Source organism: Callorhinus ursinus, unplaced genomic scaffold, assembly GCF_003265705.2.
Source record: "Callorhinus ursinus isolate GAN/ISIS: 27379988/994484 unplaced genomic scaffold, GSC_fseal_2.0 scaffold18, whole genome shotgun sequence".
NCBI lineage: Eukaryota > Metazoa > Chordata > Mammalia > Carnivora > Otariidae > Callorhinus > Callorhinus ursinus.
The window spans coordinates 11394535-11414264 of NW_027397080.1; the positions used below are offsets into that span (position 1 = coordinate 11394535).

The window sequence follows — 19730 nt, forward strand, 5'->3', positions numbered from 1 at the left end:
ACAGACATCTTCCTACATTCGATTAGTCAGAACTTGCCATGTACGCCTGGCTGGGAAAGTGGGAAATCAATTCTGTTTTGTTTTTACAGTTTCAGTAGTAGAGATAGATGAGCGTTTTTGGAAATGGAGTGCAGACAGACCATCCTACAGGGTCTGCTACAGATTCTAATGTGACGTGATAAATGTGATAGTGGAAGTTATGTGCAACACACAACCGAAGAGCATTTGCAAGGATGGTTCCTCATTCCAGGTGGCGGCGGCGAAGGGATAGCAGGGTGTTCCAGAGAAGAGGGGCTATGCTAGCTGCATTTGAAAGCACAGTAGTAGTTCACCATGCAGGGCGGAGGTCAGGGCCTTGCAGGCATGTGGAAGGGAGGAGGGGGGAATGTATGCAGCTGCTTCTGGAAGAACCCATTGTCTGGTGTGACTCCATGATATCTCCATTTCTAAAACGAGATCATTGGTGGCAATGCAGAGGAGAAATTGGCTGGGAAACCAGGGAAGGAGTCTAGGATAACTGAGGGTTCCTGGTTATATTCGGAAGAACTGAGCCTTGTTTCTGAGTACAGATCTGGCTAGGCTGGAGAGCTGCATGTGACTGGGGCACGGGGGGGGGGGGGTGGAGAAGACATGGTCTCTTCCAGGTGTGCCTTTCCTAGAGAGATCTGGGGCCCATGGAGCCTGGAAAACTCATTCCGGAAGCTTTAATTTCCACTCCTAATGCTCATATTTGGCTAACGGTCCTAGTTTGTTGATTTTTAACTATAGGGATGCTTTTTAATGATTAATGCAAAGGGTGACCTGGAAGCTCCCTTCTTGGCTATTGGTCACAAAGCAGTAGGATTACTGAGAGATGGAGACCCGCAGTTTTGATGAACCAGAACCCCTGCCCACTGGAGCTTGTCTTCCTGGGAGGAGCCTGGGCCAGACAAAACATCTGGCTGCACCCAAGACCCAGAGTCCCTGCCTGCAGTTTCCCATCAATCACAGGACCGCCAGCCCCAACTGCGGTCAGCGTCACTTCCCTTCAACAGCAAGTGGGCAGCTGGCCCAGAGGAGGCAGAAGGCACCAGAAGTGAAGCTTCTGTTTGTAGCTCTTGCCAGGAATTGCGGCCGCAGGTTTAGCAGCTTCCAGAAGGTTTGTTTTTAAGCAGTGGCAGTGAGTTAAGCCTTAAACAGAGAAGGTCCATGTACTTGCACTGTGAGAGCTGACCTCCTGCAGGAACTGAACAGATAAGCACATACACGGCAGGATGGCCCTTTGTCAGACTTAAGATTTCAACAAATCAGGAAATCGTCAAAAGGAGCTCAGAAGTTTTTTGAAGGAGAGGATGTGGATCACCCTTTCAGTGCCAGTGTAAGAGTGGTGGTGGTCTTGGCAATTTAGTTTTCATGGATCACTTCTAGAAAAAGAACACAAAGTACTTCAAATCATCCAAGAATGTAACCCAGCTGAGCTACACTGGATAGTCGAATTGACCAGCAGACATGAACTTGACTGCCAGTTTACCATCCCAAAAATAGATTCCAGTATTTCTTAGAGGGGGATACCATTCATTCAGCCATAGACATGCAGACCTGCGTTTCTGTCCATGCTGGACCAGGTGAGAGCTTGCCCTCTCAAAAGATTAAGTAAACAAGCAAAAAGGAAATAAAAGAAACTTGTGTGATGCCATGTCATACCATTCTTTAAAAAAGGGAATTGTTTCCCTAAAGAAAATAGGAAGATATTTTCTGAAAAAATTGTGTTATAACAAACAAAAGAAAATGTAAATGGATAAATGGATACTATTCTCATTTAAATATAAGAAATAGGGATGATCGGTAGCAGAAGGATGGATGATGGAATGCGTGAGGGGAGATCATGAGCTAGAGCGACCATGATAGTGGCGAGTAAAGAATGAAAAGAAGCTAATGACACAGTGGCCAAAATCTACAAGAGCAGCACTTACCTTGTAAGAAATAAAAGCACTGAAGAAAGAAACAAGCTGGAGGGTCTGTCTGAGACTGCAAAAAAAAAAAAAGTACGAGGGTGTGGAAATAATGAAAGAGAAGTTACCCAATGTGGAAGACAGAGGACCAACCAGGCAGCACAGATGGAGAAGATAATAATAAAATCGAAACTGTGAGCAGCCTCCTCTGAGAAGGGGCAGAGGGAGGGACCGGGGCTAAAGTGTCTTTGGTGACTTGAATGGACTCACTAAGTTCCAGCCAAAATGAATTAGATACAATTTGATGAAAAATGGATCAGTTCCAAGGATAATAAAAGATCCCTGAAAGTTTTTGGCAAAACACACTCACACAGGTAAGCACACAACCAGTCCTCCTCAAATAAAACAGTCATTTACGAGAAGCCACCCCCACACCAAATCCAATCCTCCTAAAATCTCCCCTCCTTCACATCAAAGGCTGAAGCCAGCGGTGTTGTGAGACCCAAGAATCATTGATTCAGCCAGGATCTAATATTCACAAAAGCCACAGAAAATTGCCACTGGGGCTTCTTGAAAAACTCACAAAGACATTGTAGTAGGCTGAATGATGGCCCCCAAAGACATCAGGTTTTAATGACAGGAGCCTGTAAACATTAGCTTATTTGGAAAAAGGATCTTTGCAGTTGTGATTAAATCAGGGCTCTTAAGATGAGGAGATTATCCTGGATTCTCTGGGTAGGCCCTAAATGTGGCCACATGAATCTTTATAAGAGGGAAGCAGAGGGAGATTTTATACACAGAGAAGTGAAGATACAGAGATTGGAGTGATGCAGGAGCAAGCTAAGGCGTGCCAACAGCCGCCAGGGACAGAGGGAATTATTTCATGGGACAAGTGCTCATGCCATAATAATGTTAACAGCCATGGATCTTAATACAACAAATAACCTACCAAGAAAATGTAGAGAGAAATCTGTCATAAATATAAGAAATTGACAGTTGTAGAAGGACTTTAACACATCTCTCTTAGTCAAGTAAAAGAAAAAAAATGTCATACACCTGAAACGAATATAACACTGTGTATTAGTCACACTTCAATAAAAATAAAGAGAACAAAAATAGAATTTCTTTTAGGTGATTTCACCATTTATTGATTTTTGTACTATGTAACATGCTTGGTGCCAGGTACTTTATATGTGATTTCATTTACAGTAGTCCTCTCAGCAACACTGCTAGACAGAGGCAGTTACTGCCATTCAACAGAGAAGTAAACTGAGGCTCCACAAGGCTACCTGATGAGCTATCCCAGAACTAGATTTGAAGCTGTGTCTTTGACTCCATAACCACTGGTTTTCCCTCTGGGTTACAGCCCCTTCAGGAGGCATGAACCTTTCATTTTATGGACAATATTTCTTCCAAGAAGAATAAAGACACATCTGCCCCTCACAGAATCCCTGACACCTCCAGGGCAGGTTCTGGCTAATGACAGGCAGTCACACAGCCTTCATTTACAAGGTGCCCATGATGAGAAGGAAGCCGGTCCAAGGTCACCCAGCAAGGAAGCCTGAAACACACGGCAATAGCCTAAGTCCTGCGTTTGTGCGCTGCCCCAGCCTCCCAGAACGCCATCACCGCGGTCACTTCAGTGACCCGAAACTCAGCTTTATTCTCTCCCTCATGGAAGTAACAAATGAATCTTTTTTCTATCAAGTACCAACTGGCCCCAGGAAAGAAGAGCCTCTTATTTTGCTTTAGACACCAGTGCTTGCTTTGGGCTTTTGTCTGTCTTCTCCGTTTTTTGCTCTTTGGATGGTAGGGCGCTTTGATTATTATTGTCTGCTATTATGACCATGGTTTAATTGCTGGTTTGCAGCTCCATGGCTCAGAAGTGGGCATTTTATAAAACAAGTATTATTTTCTTATTGCCGTTTCCAGTGTCACTGAGGATAATTTAGGCTGCATTCTCACTTGGGGGAAGGAGGGATTTCTGACCCTCTCCCTCCTGCAGCAGCTGTTCGTTCGTGGACCATTTTCCCCTGATGTAAAGATTCCCCTTAGGACTTGTGTCTGTGCACCATCCGTTGTGTTCATGGGGTGGCAACAGTTGCTCAGGAGGACCCAAGGCCCTTTCACATTCTGGGGCCTGGTCAGAATGCAAGTGAAATCAACATGTCAAGATGCTATGGATTTTTTTTTCTTGTTTTTGTGTATCTGTCTGATGTGCGATGGATCCAGATGAGCCACCTGTAAGCGGTGGGGTGGGCAGAATCCAAAAAACACCCGAAGTGTCCAAATTTCCTTGGGACTGAGGGAACTGAGGACCCAATCCCAGAAGCAGGTTTTGCCTGGGGACAGCTCTTGAGAGGTACGGGCACCTGCAGTGAGAATCCAATTTCCCCTAGCTTTTTAGATGGAGACTCTGGTGGAAAATCTCTTTGTGTCATTGAAGCTGAGTGTCATGAGCCTTACTCTCTTGCCAGCAAAGTCTGGTGGATTCTTGGTGTCAGGCTGGTAGGAAGAGGTAAGGGAGCAAGGGCCAGGTGGGAGTGTCCTCCCCCGGGCACCTGCTACTGGGAGATTGTGGAAGAAGGTGGGACTCTGCAGAAACACCACAAGAAAAAGGTGTCTGGAGATCCTGGAACAGGGCCAGCCCCACGATCCAGGTTGCCCTGGGGTTGACGCAGGTGGCAGCCAGCTGAGCAATGAAGACCAGCCCCAGAGAGAGCAGAGTTTCAGGACAGTCCCCAGGGGAGCCAGAGAGAGAACTAGAAACCAGTGGGGCTGAGGAGCTGAGTGCCATATTTGTTGGTCACCACAAGCGCCCATGTTACATCCCAGGCAAACCAGACACCAGACTTAGGACACTGAGACCAACTCCAGCCCCTCCTTTGGTGGGAACTGGTCCTCCCACCCCTGCCCCCAGCCCTGCCCCATCACCATGGAAACCGCTGTGGCTAGGATCACAAGGCCACACCTGTCTTGCCTTCTCTGCAGCAGCTTGGGCATGATTGCCATCCCTCTGAGACTCTCTCCTCTCTTGGCTTCTAGAGCTGCACCTATTCCTGTTTTCCTTCTACCTCTTAGTCTTAGTCTCCATGGGCTTCTCTTCCCCCACTCATCCCTAAAGCCAGCATCCTCCAGAAACTCCCTTCCCTGTGTGCATCTCACGCTGCATACTCATTGGACCTGCTTGTCCAAACCCACCACCTGCACCCCATGCTTGTGTCCTCCTGAAGAACTGGTACTTTCCTGGGCGGCCAGTCTCTCTAGCCCATCCGTGTCTTTGTGCAGCCTCTCTTCCTTCCCTGGCATTCCCTTTTCTTCTCACACTCCTTGTCCCCCTCCCCCTTCATCTGGACACATCCTGTGCATCTGACAAGACTCAACTCAGTTGTCACCTCCTCCAGGGGACCTTGCCTCAGCCCCTCCACCTAGGTAGGGGTCTGCTCTGTGCTTACCTTGACCACAGTACTCGTCACACTTAGGGGCAGAGACATGCCCTGTTCCCATTGATGCCGTCTGCATCTAGTACCTGTTGTCTCTTGATTGAATATGTGACTCTCAGTATCTGTATATAGACTCAGAGAACCTTCCAGGCTGGGCTTAGCCAGTGTGAGACCATGATTGCATCCTCCCCATGTCTCCTGGGTTTGGACTAGGCAGCTAGCTCTGGCCCAGGGTCGGTGTGGCTAGCTCCTCTTACTTTGGTAGTGATAGAGCACCAAAGATTCAGTGGTAAGATCCAAGAAGGTGCATGTGGGCAGTAAAGAGAGATGTCAGAACCTCCAGCAAAATAGGACATATCTTCCTTAGTACAGAGGATTTCAGTTGCCTCTCACCATGTGGCACGCACTTGACAAGGAGAATGGGTGAGTTTGGCTGAACTATGGGTGTTCCTGAAAGATGGTGAGCAGTTCATTCATTCATCAGTTCAACCAAACCAAGAGCTGAGCGTGGACCAGGCCTGGTGCTGGGTACCAAAGATATAGAAATGAATGAGTCAAAAACACAGCAGTTAAGGAACTCGGTAGGACGGGCATGTCACTGGATGGCTCTGATGCAGCGGGAGCACATGGAGGGAGCATCTCTCCAGACTGGGACCATGGGGTCGGGGGTGGGGGGGACATGGAGACACCCAGGGAAAGGTCGCCTCTGGGTGTGGGGTATCAGCTGGTACACACTAGTCAGGTGGTGGAGGAGTTTATGGGGCTGTTGTAACAAACAGAATGGCTTGAAATGAGAACAGAAATGTACTTTCTCACAGTCCGAAATCAAGGTGTCAGTGCTCCCTCTGAAAACTCTAGGGAACAACCTGTTTCTGTCCTTCTGGCTTCTGGTAGTTGCCAGCCACCTTTGTCTCATAGATACATCCCTCCGGTCTCTACCTCCGTGTTCACGTGGTCTTCTCCCCGCTGACCCCTGTGCTTCTCCGCATCCAATCTCCCTTTCCTTTCTCTTATGAAGACACCAGCCCTTGGGTTTAGGGCCCACCTTAATCCAGTATGACCTCGTCTAAACTTGATTACGTCTGCAGCGATACATTGATTACCAATTAAGGTCACATTGACAATTCCGGTTAAGGTGACATTGAAGGGGTTGAACTTGAGCGTATCTTTGTCGGGGAGACAATTCAGCCCACTGCAGGTGGCAGGTGCGGGGGTTTGAGGGGTGGGTAGGAATGTTCCGGGCAGAGAGAAGTCCCTGAAGCGAGAAGGCAAGAAGGAAACAGGTGGAGCAGAGAGGATTGGAGGATGGCAGCTGGGGCTTGTGAAGGCCTAGGTGAAGGAAAGAACAGTGTGGTTCAGAAGGATCACCCTGGCCCACATAGAAAAGGTGGATCAAAAGGGTGGGAGGGATTCTGGATCCAGGAAGGCCAGCCACACGTTTTATAAGGCTCTGTGTATGCTGTTCCCTCTCTTGTGCTCTTCCTCTCTCTCAATCTCCTCCTGCTTTTCTTTTCTGTCTTCAAAACTGCTGCAAAGACACCTCCTCTTTAGAGTTTTCTTTGCTTCGCTCAGGTAGAAAACAATGTAAAAGGAAGGCCTTTGGTACTAGAGAGACATGCATTGAATGCTGGCCCTGACCCTCACTAGCTGTTTGGTACACACTCTCTCCGTCCCCCCCCACCCCCACTCCCACCAGTGGTCTGTGTGAAACCCCGGGGACTTCAGTCCCCCCCATCAGCCAGGTGGCAAAAGTAGCCTGCAAATCACAGGGTTTTTATAAGGACCCAGCACACATTATTGTGTTTTCTTCAATCCCATCAGCAGCCTCTGGGGCAGAGGCAGAGCGTGACGCACAACACGCTTCAGCCCTCTTCCCTGGCCTGTGTCATGTCTGTGGCCCAAAGAAGCAGGGAGAACCCATGGGAGCAAGGCTTCTTTGTGAAGGAGCACCTTTCGCCTCTTCCCCTCCCTTCAGTGCTTCCCCACCTGGGGGCATTGGTGGGGGAGCTGGGAAGCAGGATCCTCAAAACTGTTCCCAGCTTTTCAAAAGCCAAAGAAGACTGATGCTCACCTGCAGAGGAGATGCTCAGGCAAGCCTACTGTCTGCCTGGGCCTGGAATTAGCCCCATCAATCAGAACCTCTGATTAGCATTTTTACAGGCTTTGATTTCTAGAAGATGAAAACAAGTCTTCAATAAGAGTTTTAATCAGTGTGGTTGGTTTGGCAAAGGAAGTCTTCCCTGGCTCTCATCAAGGATTTCTAATACAAGGGATCATCACACCCCTGCAGCAGCCCCCCCAGCTACCTGCCCTGCACCCCCTCGAGCATCTGCCCCTATTCCCATCTGGACAGCTACCCGTGAAATGGAAATTGGATCCTGCCAGGCCTCAGTGGGGAAATCCCTCAATGAAACCCAAAGTCCCACCCCCACCCCACCCTCGCCCCTCAGGGCCCCACCTGACCTGGCCTCCGAAGCGTCAGCCTCGGAGGCCTTTCTGTTGCTCACACGCTCCGGGCTGGCTGCCTTTGGGGGCCTTTGCACATGCTGCTCTTTACCACAGGAAGCTTCCTCCCACCTCTTGCTCCGCCCTGCTCTTCCCAGGGCTGGCACCTGCGAGTCTCGTCCCTTGCTTCCGTGTCCCCTCCTTCCGGAGGGCCTCCCCGGCCACTCTCTGGAAAGCAGGTCCTCCGTCTCAGCACGCTGCTGCCTTCAGCGCAAGTGCCACGGCAGCTGATCGTCTTTCCAGGAGTTTGTGCAGGAGGGAGTATTGCCCATGTCCAGAAACAACTGGAAAATGACACCCTGTCTGTCCTTGTCTCCATTATCTCCCCGCACCCAGCTCAGGGAGGTGTTGAAACAAATGAATGCAGTAAGAGGTCTGGCACTTCAGCCTCTGTCCTTCCGGCTGCCGAGCTGCATTGTTTCTGCCTGCAGAGGACCTCGGGCTCCCGCCTCCCGCCTCCCACCTGCCGTTCTCTAGACCTCCTCAACTCCAAGCCTTTGACTTCTGTCTGATTATCAGATCAGCTGAGCTGAGTGCAACGAGCTGGCACTTTTAATTCATGGTCTCAAAGATTAGCCCTTTCACCCTGTTATGATTCACATGTAAACTATTGATTACTGATAGGGCCTCTCAGGCACACACCTGGCTCCCGGCCACAGCCTCTTCCTTCCCGAGGCGCGGGCAGCATTCTCAGGGGAAAGAGTGAGAGCACCAAAGTTGGACCCAGACTATAATTACAGAATGTAGTTCTGGCTCACTCTCAAACCAGCCCTTGACCTTGGGCGAGTTATTCCACCTCTCTGAGCCTCCAGAGGGTTTTGTTTTGTTTTATTTTTTTAAGATGGGAAGGATGTCACTTACAAAATAAAGATGCTCACGGGGGCCTAAGTGGGACCACGAGAAAATGCTTTGTACACAGTGGTGGTTATATAAACATGTTTCTTTTCATCTCTGTTCTGTCTCCATATTCTCTCTTCACAGCTTCCTAACAGACTGCTCCTCCTGGAATTTCATTCATTCATTCATGGATTCATGCACTCACTCCTTCAGTTATGCACCCTCTGGGACCTCAGTGGGTCTCTTAACTAAAAGGGGACGAAACCCAGACTCCGCTAGCTAATTCCGGGGCCTCATTTTCTTCCCTCTCTCAGCCCAGCTCTATTGCCTAGACCCTCCTGACGCCACTTGAACTCCATTGTGGGAATCACCTTTCTTCCTAGCCCCTTCACCTGCATGAACAGGGGAGAAGCAGGGAGCCTGATGCAGGGTTCGATTCCAGAACCCTGGGATCACGACCTGAGCCGAAGGCAGACGCTTAACTGACTGAGCCACCCAGGTGCCCCTTGTCTCACGTTATTAATGCAAAGAAAACACACTCCCTTTCATGCCGTACAAACTTCAAGTCTCATCTCCTCCCTCCTTCCCTGACAAGTCCGGCCCCCGAGAACCTGTATTTTCTGAGAACGCGTCCAGCCGCACCACACAGCTTACCCCTTGGTCTGCTCCTGTGGTTGGCGCCAATTTCACAGTCCATCAAGTAACATGGAGAAAGCAGAGAAGGAAGGGGGCAGCTTGGCACAGCGGTGGGTATGCATGTTTGCTCTGCTTCCTGGGGAGCTCCTACTTGCTCTTTCCAATCAAGTGTGGGGCCCCAGGCTGCCAGTCTGTTTCCTGCTGAATTCATGGAAGGGAAGCCCATCTGTCTTTACCCTGTCAGAAGCCCTCCGAGGGGATGCCTGCCAGGCAAACTAGAACCCACACAACTTCTGGTGTGGAGGACCTGCACCTCTATCTATAAAAGGGTTTGCTCGGGAAATCCAGGAGATTCACTTGAACCCTAGTAAAACTAATTGGTAACTGAAAAGAAACATGCGCACACATCCAACGATAAATACGTAACTAAAAATTAAATCTCATTCACAATGGAATAAAAAGGAATTTAATAAGAAGTATGCAAAAAGAAAAACATAACAAAGAAGAAAACCATGACACTTTACCAAGGTACCTGAACGAAGCCCTAAATAGGTTAAGATATCTATAGTGTTCCTGGCTGGGAAAAATAATGTACAGGTATCAGTTTGCCCAAATGAATTGATGTATGTGTGCAATTCCAATCAAAATATCAATGGGAATTTTTTGGAACTTGATAACTATGAAGTTCGTCTCAAAGGATCAATTTGGGAAAATAGCTAAGAAATTTGGGGGAAACAATATGAAGGGGGAGTTGCCCTGGAAGAATATGAAAATATGAAATATGAAAACAGAAGTAAGTTGCATAGGTGTGTTTGTGGTACCACCAGTAGCATCCACAGAGACCCTGGAGCTAAGGAGGGCACCTGGAATCAGAGTCATGACCAAAATGACATTTCAAACCCATGAGGGGAGCCTGGATTATTCAGTGACAAATGTCTTCATTCCCCAGACATTCGTGAGCACCATCCAAAGTGTCAGGCACATCATAGGCACTGGGGCCCCCACTCATGAAAACTATCTTCTAGTTGGGGACACAGGTAGTAAACGAATAAACTAAGTATGGACTGCAGTAAATGCTCAGGAGAAAGTAAACAGTATTTTGATAGTCAAAACAGGGACGAGGCTACTTTAGACAGGTGGTGGGAGAGTTGGTGTCCATTTGGAAGCATAATGAACCTATACCTCAAAAAATAGAACTAACAAGTTCTGGGGAAATATTCAAGTTTGGTTTTTTAATCATCGTGGGAAGAAAAGGGTTTGCCTAAGCATAACATGACACCCAGTATCTTTTTTTCTAAGTTATCTTTTTAAATAAAAAAAAAAGATTTTATTTATTTGAGAGAGAGCACAAGCAGGGGGAGCGGCAGGCAGAAGGAGAAGCAGGCTCCCCGCTGAGCAGGGAGCCCAATGTGGGGCTCGATCCCAGGACCCTAGGATCCTGACCTGAGCCAAAGGCAGATGCTTAACCGACGGAGCCACCCAGGCGCTACGACACCAGCATCCTTAAGGGAAGAGATTAGCATATTTGTTACATAAAATGAGTAAGTCCAGGTGCGCCTGGGTAGCTCCGTCGGTTAAGTGTCCGACTCTTGATTTCAGCTGAGGTCATGATCTCAGGGTCCTGGGATCAAGCCCCACCCATGTCAGGCTCTGCGCTCAGCAAGGAATATGCTTGAGGATTTCTCTCCCTCTCCCTCTGCCCCTTTCTCCCGCTTACCTGCTCACACACTCTCTCTCTCTAAAATAAATAAATAAATCTTTTAAGAAAATAAGTAAGTCCAAAACCAAAATAGACACCATAAACAAAATTTAAAGGGCAAAAAGACAGCAGATGCTAGGAGAAAATATTAGCAATATATGAGAGAAATCAAAATATATAAAAAATAATTAAAAATTATAATAGAATTATAATTAATTGTAAATTGAATTTTAAAAGACAAAGAACTCAGTTAAGATGGGTAAAGGTTATGAAGATATATAAGTGGACAATAAATATATGCAAATATATACAACGTAACTAAATTATCTAAAAACACCAGTGAGATTCCGTTTTGGTTTAGCAGATGGGCAAGTATTTTAATATAGAATATATTTACAACATTGTAATATCTGATGTTGATGAGGTGAAGTTTAGAGAGAAGAGTCACATTGATACTGTTTAGTGGGAATGTAAATTGATGCAATCACTTAAGAGAATAATTTAGCAGCATTTATAAAAGATTTTAAGTGTATGCCCATCCCCCCCCAAATTCTTCCAACAGTCAACTGAAATATTAACAGAAATTGCAAAGCAATGTAAAGATGGGAATGTTCTTCGCAGTCTTATGTGAGATAGTGAAATATAACAATGTCCATTTTTGTGGGAAAAAAATGAAGTATATGTATTATGTCCATAATAATCTTAAGTGAAAAAAAGTGACTTAAAATTATGTAAAATATGGTCCCTTTTGGAGAGGGGGTGGGGAATGCGTGCACACTGAAAGAAAGTCTGGGAGGATATGCACCAAGACTAATAATCAAAGAAAAAGCTTTAGAGAACAGATTGGTTTGTGTAAGAAAGGGATTTTTTAAAAATTCAGTACAGCTAGATATTGTTTGTCTTTTTCTGCCTTGAGCATGTCTTACTTTTATAATTTAAAAAGATATTTTTTAGGGATTTTATTTTATTTATTTGAGGGGGGAGGGGCAGAGGGAGAGGAGAAGCAGACTCCCCACTGAGCACACCAAGCCAGCCACTGGGGGGCTCAACCCCAGGACCCAGAGATCACGACCTCAGCTGAAACCAAGAGTCAGGTGCTCAACCGACTGAGCCACTCAGGCGCCCCTCTAAAGATATTTTTAAAAGGAGATAGTGGTAAATGAGTTGGCTTCTGGACAGAAAAAGGGCATCAGCGGATAAACTGGTGAGATCCAAATGAAGCGTGGAGCCGAGTTCACAGCAATGCACCGATGTCGGTGCCTCAGTTCTGACAAATTGCACCTGGGAAACATAAGACATAAGCAGTGGGAGAAATGGTGAGGGGTCTATGGGAATTCTCCATTTTTTTTTTTTTTTAAAGATTTTTATTTATTTATTTGACAGAGGGAGATAGTGAGAGCAGGAACACAAGCAGGGGGAGTGGGAGAGGAAGAAGCAGGCTTCCTGTCGAGCAGGGAGCCCGGTGCGGGGCTCGATCCCAGGACCCTGGGATTATGACCTGAGCCGAAGGCAGACGCTTAACGACTGAGCCACCCAGGTGCCCGGGAATTCTCCATTTTAACTTTGCAACTTTTCTTCAAGTCTAAAATTGTTCCAAAATAAAAATTTGATTAAGAGAGAGAGGCTGGTAGTCAATAGCTTTGGCAGCCAGAACCTCTTTGTCCTGGGAGAATTCAGGGTTCCTACTCAGCTACCTTGCCCTGAGAGCTCTGTCTGTGGCCTGCAGGCCCCCCCCCCCCCCCCGTCACATGGAAACCCCTGCCTGGCCTCCTCAGATCCCCAGGGATTATCTAAGCCAAGACTGTGTGTAGCCAGCATCTCAAGTTCTGCTCCTGGAAACCAAGATGTAGGCTCACCCCTCCCCCCCACCACAACTGGATCAGCCTCTCAAACCCCACAACACACCCCTTACCTTTACCCGCACACCCCTTCTTCTAAGGCCGAGTTTCTTAGAGCAGATTTAGGTTCAGAGTAAAATTGAGACCAAGGTGCAAAACTTTCCCATTTGCCTCCTGCCCCACCATAGGCACAGCCTCCCCATTATCAACATCCCCAACCAGGGTGGGACATTTGTTACAAGCCTACACTGACACGTCGTTATTGCTCAAAGTTCATAATTTCCATTAGGGTTCGCTCTGATGTCATACATTCTATAGATCTGGACAAATGTATGATAACATGCATCCACCGTTATAGGATCCTAAGAGTGTATCCACCCACCCTGAAGACCCTTTGTGCTCCACTCTTCATCCCTCCCACCCATCCAGCTCCTGGCAAACAGGGTTTTATTCTTTTTTATACCATTTCCATAGTTTTGCTTTTTCCAAAATGTCATACAGGTGGAATCCTACAGTATGTGGCCTTTTCAGAATGTCTTCTGTCACTTAGTAGTATGCTTTCACGTTTCCTCCATGTCTTTTCATGCCTTTTTAGCTCATTTCCTTTTAGCACTGAATAATATTCCATTGTCTGGATGTACCACAGTTTATCCATTCACCTACTGAAGGACATCTTGGTTGCTTCCAAGTTTGGGCAGTTATGACTACAACTGCTATAAATATCTGTGGGCAGGTCTTTGTGTGGACCTAAGTTTTCGACTCCTTTGGGTAAATACCAAGGAACATGAGGGCCAGATGGTATGGTAAGGAGAGTATGTTTACTTTTGTCAGAAATGGTGAAACTGTCTTCCAAAGTGGCCGTACCATACTGCATTCCCACCAGCAGTGTGTGAGAGTTCCTGTTTCCCTCCCCCATCCGCGCTGGGTAGTGTCAGTGCTCTGGGTTTTGGCCATTCTCATAGACAATGTAGTGGTATCTCATTGCTGTTTCCATTTGCATTTCCCTGATGACAGGATGTGGAGCATTTTTTCATGTGCTTATTCCCCATTTGTCTATCTTTGGTGAGAGGTCTGGTAAGGTCTTTGGCCCATTTTTTAATCAGACTTACTTGTTTTCTTCTTGTTGAGTTTTAAGATTCTTTATATATTTGGGGTGACAGTCCTTTATCAAATTGTGTCTTTTGAAAATATTTCCTCCCAGTCCACGGCTATCTGCTCATTTTCTTGACATTGCCTTTTGCAGAACTGAAATTTTTAATCTCAGTGAAGCCCAGCTGATCAGTTGTTTTTTTCACAGATCATGCCTTTGGCGTCATATCTAAAAGTCTTCCCCACACCCAAGGTCATGTAGGGTTTCTCCCACGTTGTCTTCTAGGAGTTTATAGTTTTATGTTTTCATTTAAGTCTGTGATCCAGTTTGAGTTAACTTTTATGAAGGGCCTCAAGTCTACAGCTAGATTCATTTTTTTGCATGTGGGTGTCCAATGGCTGCAGCACCCTTTGTTGAAAAGACCCTCTTTGCTCCCTGGTCAAAGATCAATGGACTGTGTTTCTGTGGGTCTGTTTCTGAGTTCTCTGTTCTGCCCCATTGATTTCTTGGCCTGTCCTTTCACTGATACCACACTGCCTTGATCACTGCGGCTTTGTCTTAAGTCTTGACCTCAGGGAGTGTCAGTCTCCAGTCTGTCCTTCTTCAGTAGCGCGTAGTGGTTCTGGGGCTTTCTTCTCTCCATACGAACTTTAGAATCAGCTTGTCGATAGACACTAAATGGCTTTCTGGGATTTTGACTGGGTGTATGCCTTCTCAGCATCCCCCTCACAATCTAGAATGATATGGATGTGGACTCGGGAAGAAGTCTGGGGACTATTGTGTACAGTGAAGAGACCGGGGGGAGGGGGGGGCTTTGACAGTGGCAACACGAAGCTCATGATAATCAACAAGGTGCACAAAACCTGCCCCCCTTCACCCCCTCCCTGTTTGCTGGGGATCCCCAGTGGGAGGAGCAGGCCGGCTGGAAGCTACGAGGGTGCTGCTGGACACTGCTGTCCCTTCCTTCTGGCAAGTCTTTCTTGGGTTTCCCACCTTCTCTGACCGGAAGCCCCTGGGAAGAAGGCACTGAGCCCACAGTGACAGCCTTCCTCTTCTCTCTGTTCAGGCTCCACTTCCTGGTGTTTGACACGGAGGAGGTCCACGACGTGCTGCGCATCTGGGACGGGCCTGTGGAGAGTGGGGTCCTGCTGAGGGAGCTCAGCGGAGCAGCCCTGCCCAAGGACCTACACAGCACCTTCAACTCAGTCGTTCTGCAGTTCAGCACCGACTTCTTCACCAGCAAGCAGGGCTTTGCCATTCACTTCTCAGGTCTGTGCTCACTTCCTGCCCACCCCTGTCCATCTGTCCTGCGGCATAGCCCCGCTCCCTCCAGTCCCTCCTTTCCTCCAGGCCTCTCCTCTTGTAGAGAGAGTCACTGAGCAGTGGCTGTGTGCCTGGTACCTGGTTAGCACTTGTTCAAATATATGTGCTGAGCTTACTCTACAGGGGAAGACAAGCAGCTTAAGAGACACTAACGTGCAGATTGATGAGCATCTGGGGGGAGAAATATAAACTACAATGTTTACCGTGGAGCATCAAGGAAGAAAGATATTCCAGAAAACACAATGCCCAAGCTCAGGCCCACGGGATGAGTAGTAGAAGTTACAGAAGGAAAGACCGTGTTTCAAGCAGGCGGTAGTTGATGATGCTGTGGAGTGGGAGGTGCCACAGAGTAGGACTTGGGGGGCATCTGTGGATCCCTGTTAGACGAAAAAGAGAGAAAAGGGCTCCCTAGGTGCAAAAACACGTGCAGAAGTGCAGAGGCAGGATGAGAGGATCCAGAACATGTGAGCTGAAACACGGGGAGCACGGAAGGAGGCACGCAGGCCCCCGGTGATGGTGGGATGGGGCTTGGTTATGGACAGACTGCTCTACATGCCGCACACTCTGGTTCTTAATCTAGTGTGGGTTTCAGGAAGGACTGAGAGCCAAACATGAATGATCTAAATTCGATTAATTATGTACTATAGTAGCCAATTATGGAGGAGCATGACGAAGAGCTACCAAAAATGGGCAGTGCTCACACATCCAAGTCCCGGTATTAGATAATTCATGTGTTGGTCCTGCCTCCCCCTGTGATGCACCATCTCATCTCCTCTGAAGTGCCTCTTCCATCACTCATCTCCCTGCATAAGTGACTGTGCCTCGGTGTATGCTTATGTTTATTATACAGCAGCTGTCTTCATTACCATGTCCTTACTCCACTGTGGGGGGAGTGGCGTTGCCATGGTGATTGCGGAGCAAGCCTATGTGGCACCCATGCTATGGCTTTGCCTCCACGGTCTCCCCTTGTTGGTGTATTAACTAAGGGGGGTTGGGTATATTTCTGGTACCAGGTGGGCTGGAATGGTGTTACAGACCCTGCTTCTAGCTCTTGTACACATCTGTCTTCTCCATGGAGATGAGCATTCAATAGTCTATAGGGCAGATGAGGGCCTCCAGGATTATGTTCCTTTATACCCATTAACTTGCCCAATTAACACTCATGCAAGCTTCTAGCCTGGTGGAGGAAGAGCTCCTTGCAGGGTTCACTGGGATTCTTCTTACTTGGAATCCTGGCACCCATTCGCCCATGGAGAGTCTCTGGGGATCCAGGGTAATGCTGATCTCATCCAAGATTAGGTCCCACCACGGGGCAACAAGGGAGTCATTTTTGATAAGCATTTCCCCACATCTGTTCCCTGGAGTTCCACAAACTGTTAACTGATGTTGCTGAAGAAAGAACTTCGCACGATCAAATGATGTTGAGAAGGTGCTTAGGTCAAGGCAAACCTAAGAGGTTATCTGTAATTTGGGACCTCTGAGAACTTTTGGTATGCTAATTTAGCAGGTGAATTCAGACGGTGTCTATCTAGTAGGTCACAGTTCCCAAACATATTTGACCATGGATGACTTTTTCCTAGACCATCTCAAGAGACTAGCATTTTAAGGGACAGACTTTATTGCTGGGATAAGCCATAAAGGATCCCCCAGCAGTGAGGAGAGTAGAATGCTGAAGAGACAGCGCTGTCCACTCTCTGGGGAAAGGAGTGTTATGAATAATTAAACCAGAAATGAATTTTCTCTGACTGTGCCCAAGCTAATGGTTATGGCTTTAAAAAAAAAAAAAAAAAACCTCTAAATTGCTCTGACAAATTCCCCCGTGGATTTGCATTATCTGACCTCCCATGCACCGTTAGCGTGTCCACGTGGGACAGCATCCCTGGGCACTGTCGCAAGCCTTGCCTTCGCCCAGCAGCTCAGGCTGCTTTCTCATGCATTACCCAGCCCGTAGAAGTACTATTCATCCTTCAAGGTTCGTGGCAGATGCCACTTCCTCCTCATCTCCCCATTCAGAATAAATTGCTGTGGCCTGTGGCACCCCGAGCACTTTACTTCAGTTTCTTCAGCACGTGGTCAGTCCCAGACACTCTGCCTTGTTTTGGAGGTGGCCACCCCCTTGCCATTCCACAGACAGCTCTTAGAGAGTCGGGACCGTGTCCTGCCAATCAGACCCCTCCACGGCGTATGCATGCAGCAGGTGCTCACTCACTGCTTACTGGATAAGCAGGCACATGAACACACGCACACATGAACACATGGTTTTCTCTAATGCATGGGTGTCCTGAGGCAAGCTGCCCTGAGCATCACTTAGGTCCATGGAGAGGGGAGTGGGCTAAGCTACCTAGCCTGGGCTCCAGAAAGGCTGCAAAGACCTGGCCCGGGGTCCGGGTGTAACCGAGGTTCAGGAAAGGTCACCTTGCCCTGTGGCTGTCATCAGTTAGCAAATACCAAGACTCCTCTAGGGAAGGGCAAATGGCTCACCCCATGTTAACTTTATAGTGTGTGTTTGACAGGGGATTGTGCAGAAATGCCAGAGACGATTAGTGCAGACTTGGCTTTATTAAGTAAACATGACTGTGTAACATCTAACATCCTGTCTGAAACACGTGGATCCACCGTGTCCCTGGGGCTTTGCCAAGCAGCTCAAATTCAGGAGCATTAAAGAGGGAAAGTGGGAACAAAGAGAGTTGGGGGGGACACTGAAGGAGAGGGAAGCATAGTCACTGCTACCCCTCGAGCCGGTACCATGCCAAGCACTCTGCTATTAATTTTCAAGAAAGCCTTAGAGTATGGTGGCCATTATTAATCCATGCTGCAGACGGGGGCTCTGAGGCCCAGGGAGGTTTCTCATACAAGGTCATCTAGTTAATAAGCAGCAGAGACTGGATCAAAACCCCCATGTCTGATTCCCAGACCTAGGCTCGTCATCATTGGACTCTGTCGCCTCCTATATAAATAATCTTTCTGAGTATGGTCAGAACAGGGAGCTGTTTTTCTTTCAGGGAATCATTTACATGTGTACAGTCACTGTAAAGCTAGAGATGAAAGCTAAGTCTGTTTTTAATTGGGAAGGAAGAAGATTGATTCTTATTGGACTTTATAAATAAATTCAGTAAGTGTCAGATGGTGATGATTTGTTCATTTATTTATTCATTCAACAAATATTTACTGAGCATGGCTGTGTGCTGGGTAATGTTCTAGGCCCTGGGGATACAGTTGGAAGCAAAACAGCCGAGGTCTTGGTTCCCACGGAGATGCACAAGTGATAGTACAATAAAGAGGCAAACAAATTAGCAAGAGTATTACAGATTGTGCAATGAAAAGAACAAAACAGGATAATGTGACCAAATTGGTGGAAGGGGGTCAAGGGATGAGCCCAGAAGAAGGTGGTCAAAGAGGCCCATCTGAGGAGGTGATTCAGGAGCTAAAAACTGAATGACAACATGGAGCTGGCTTAGGAAGGTCTGTGGCACCATCGTTCCAGGCAGAAGGACCAGCAGGTGCAAAGGCCCTGGGGGGGACGCAGGGAGGGACCTGAGCTTGCTGTGTTGGAAGAATTTACAGTTGTGGCTGGAGTATAGTATAGCATATGTAAATAGATGAGCATGCCTGTGTTCTGGTAAAACTTTATTTACAAGAACAGGCATAGAGCCAGGTCTGACTGTGGGCCCTAGTTTATCGCGTGTTGCTATTGGGTATGAGGTATCAGATGTTGTAACTCCAGACTTGTTCACACAATCTTAGATCTTATAGTTAGTGATATTAGTGTGTACAGTTGCCCTGGGCTGGGGCTTCTCGAGCTTTTCCACTGAAGTCCACCTCAGAGCAGAAGAGAGTAAATGTATCTCCCCCTGCCAATCTGGAGGCTGTAGGAGGCTACAATCTCTTTTACGCTTCATGTTTTTGCTGAAGAACTCGGGTGAATTTTACATTCTACTCCACAACAAATTCATTTGGTTTTGTGCATGCTATTTTTCCCAAAATTTGGGGGCAGGGGGAATCTGACCCTCCAAGCAAATGAATGTTACATGTCCTGTGGCATCCGGTGCCTCCTGCCCCCGGGGCCCGCCAACCACAGTCCAGAGGATGACATAAGTTGCCGCTGCCCCGATTCTTTCTCTAGACTTTCTCTTCTATCATTTCCTTTGCTCATGATGCATCCGCTCATTCATTCGCTCTTTCATTCTTTTGTTCATTTACTCCTTCCCTCCATCATTCATTTGACATTCATTTTTAAAGCACGCAGTCCATCTTACACTAAGTTAGGTATCAGACTGCGAACATCTCCCGCATTCCTGAGGTTTTTGAATGTTTACATACATCTCGGCTACGAGTGTTTGTTTTGAACTCCAGTTTGTCACCTGCTACAAACATCAGACTTTGCTCCGGTTTCAGTCTGATGGGTCGCTGGGCGTTTGCCGCGCAAGA

At 47.4% G+C, this 19730-nt stretch overlaps 1 protein-coding gene across 1 annotated transcript in view; it reads left to right on the top strand.

The window, feature by feature from the left end:
• The window catches only part of CSMD2 (CUB and Sushi multiple domains 2), a 598617-nt gene that overhangs the window by 442064 nt on the left and 136823 nt on the right, over nucleotides 1-19730 (top strand). The window contains exon 26 of the mRNA XM_073902955.1: nucleotides 15046-15248. Coding sequence (XP_073759056.1) covers nucleotides 15046-15248 — 203 coding nt within the window. The remainder of the gene's footprint in view (nucleotides 1-15045; nucleotides 15249-19730) is intronic.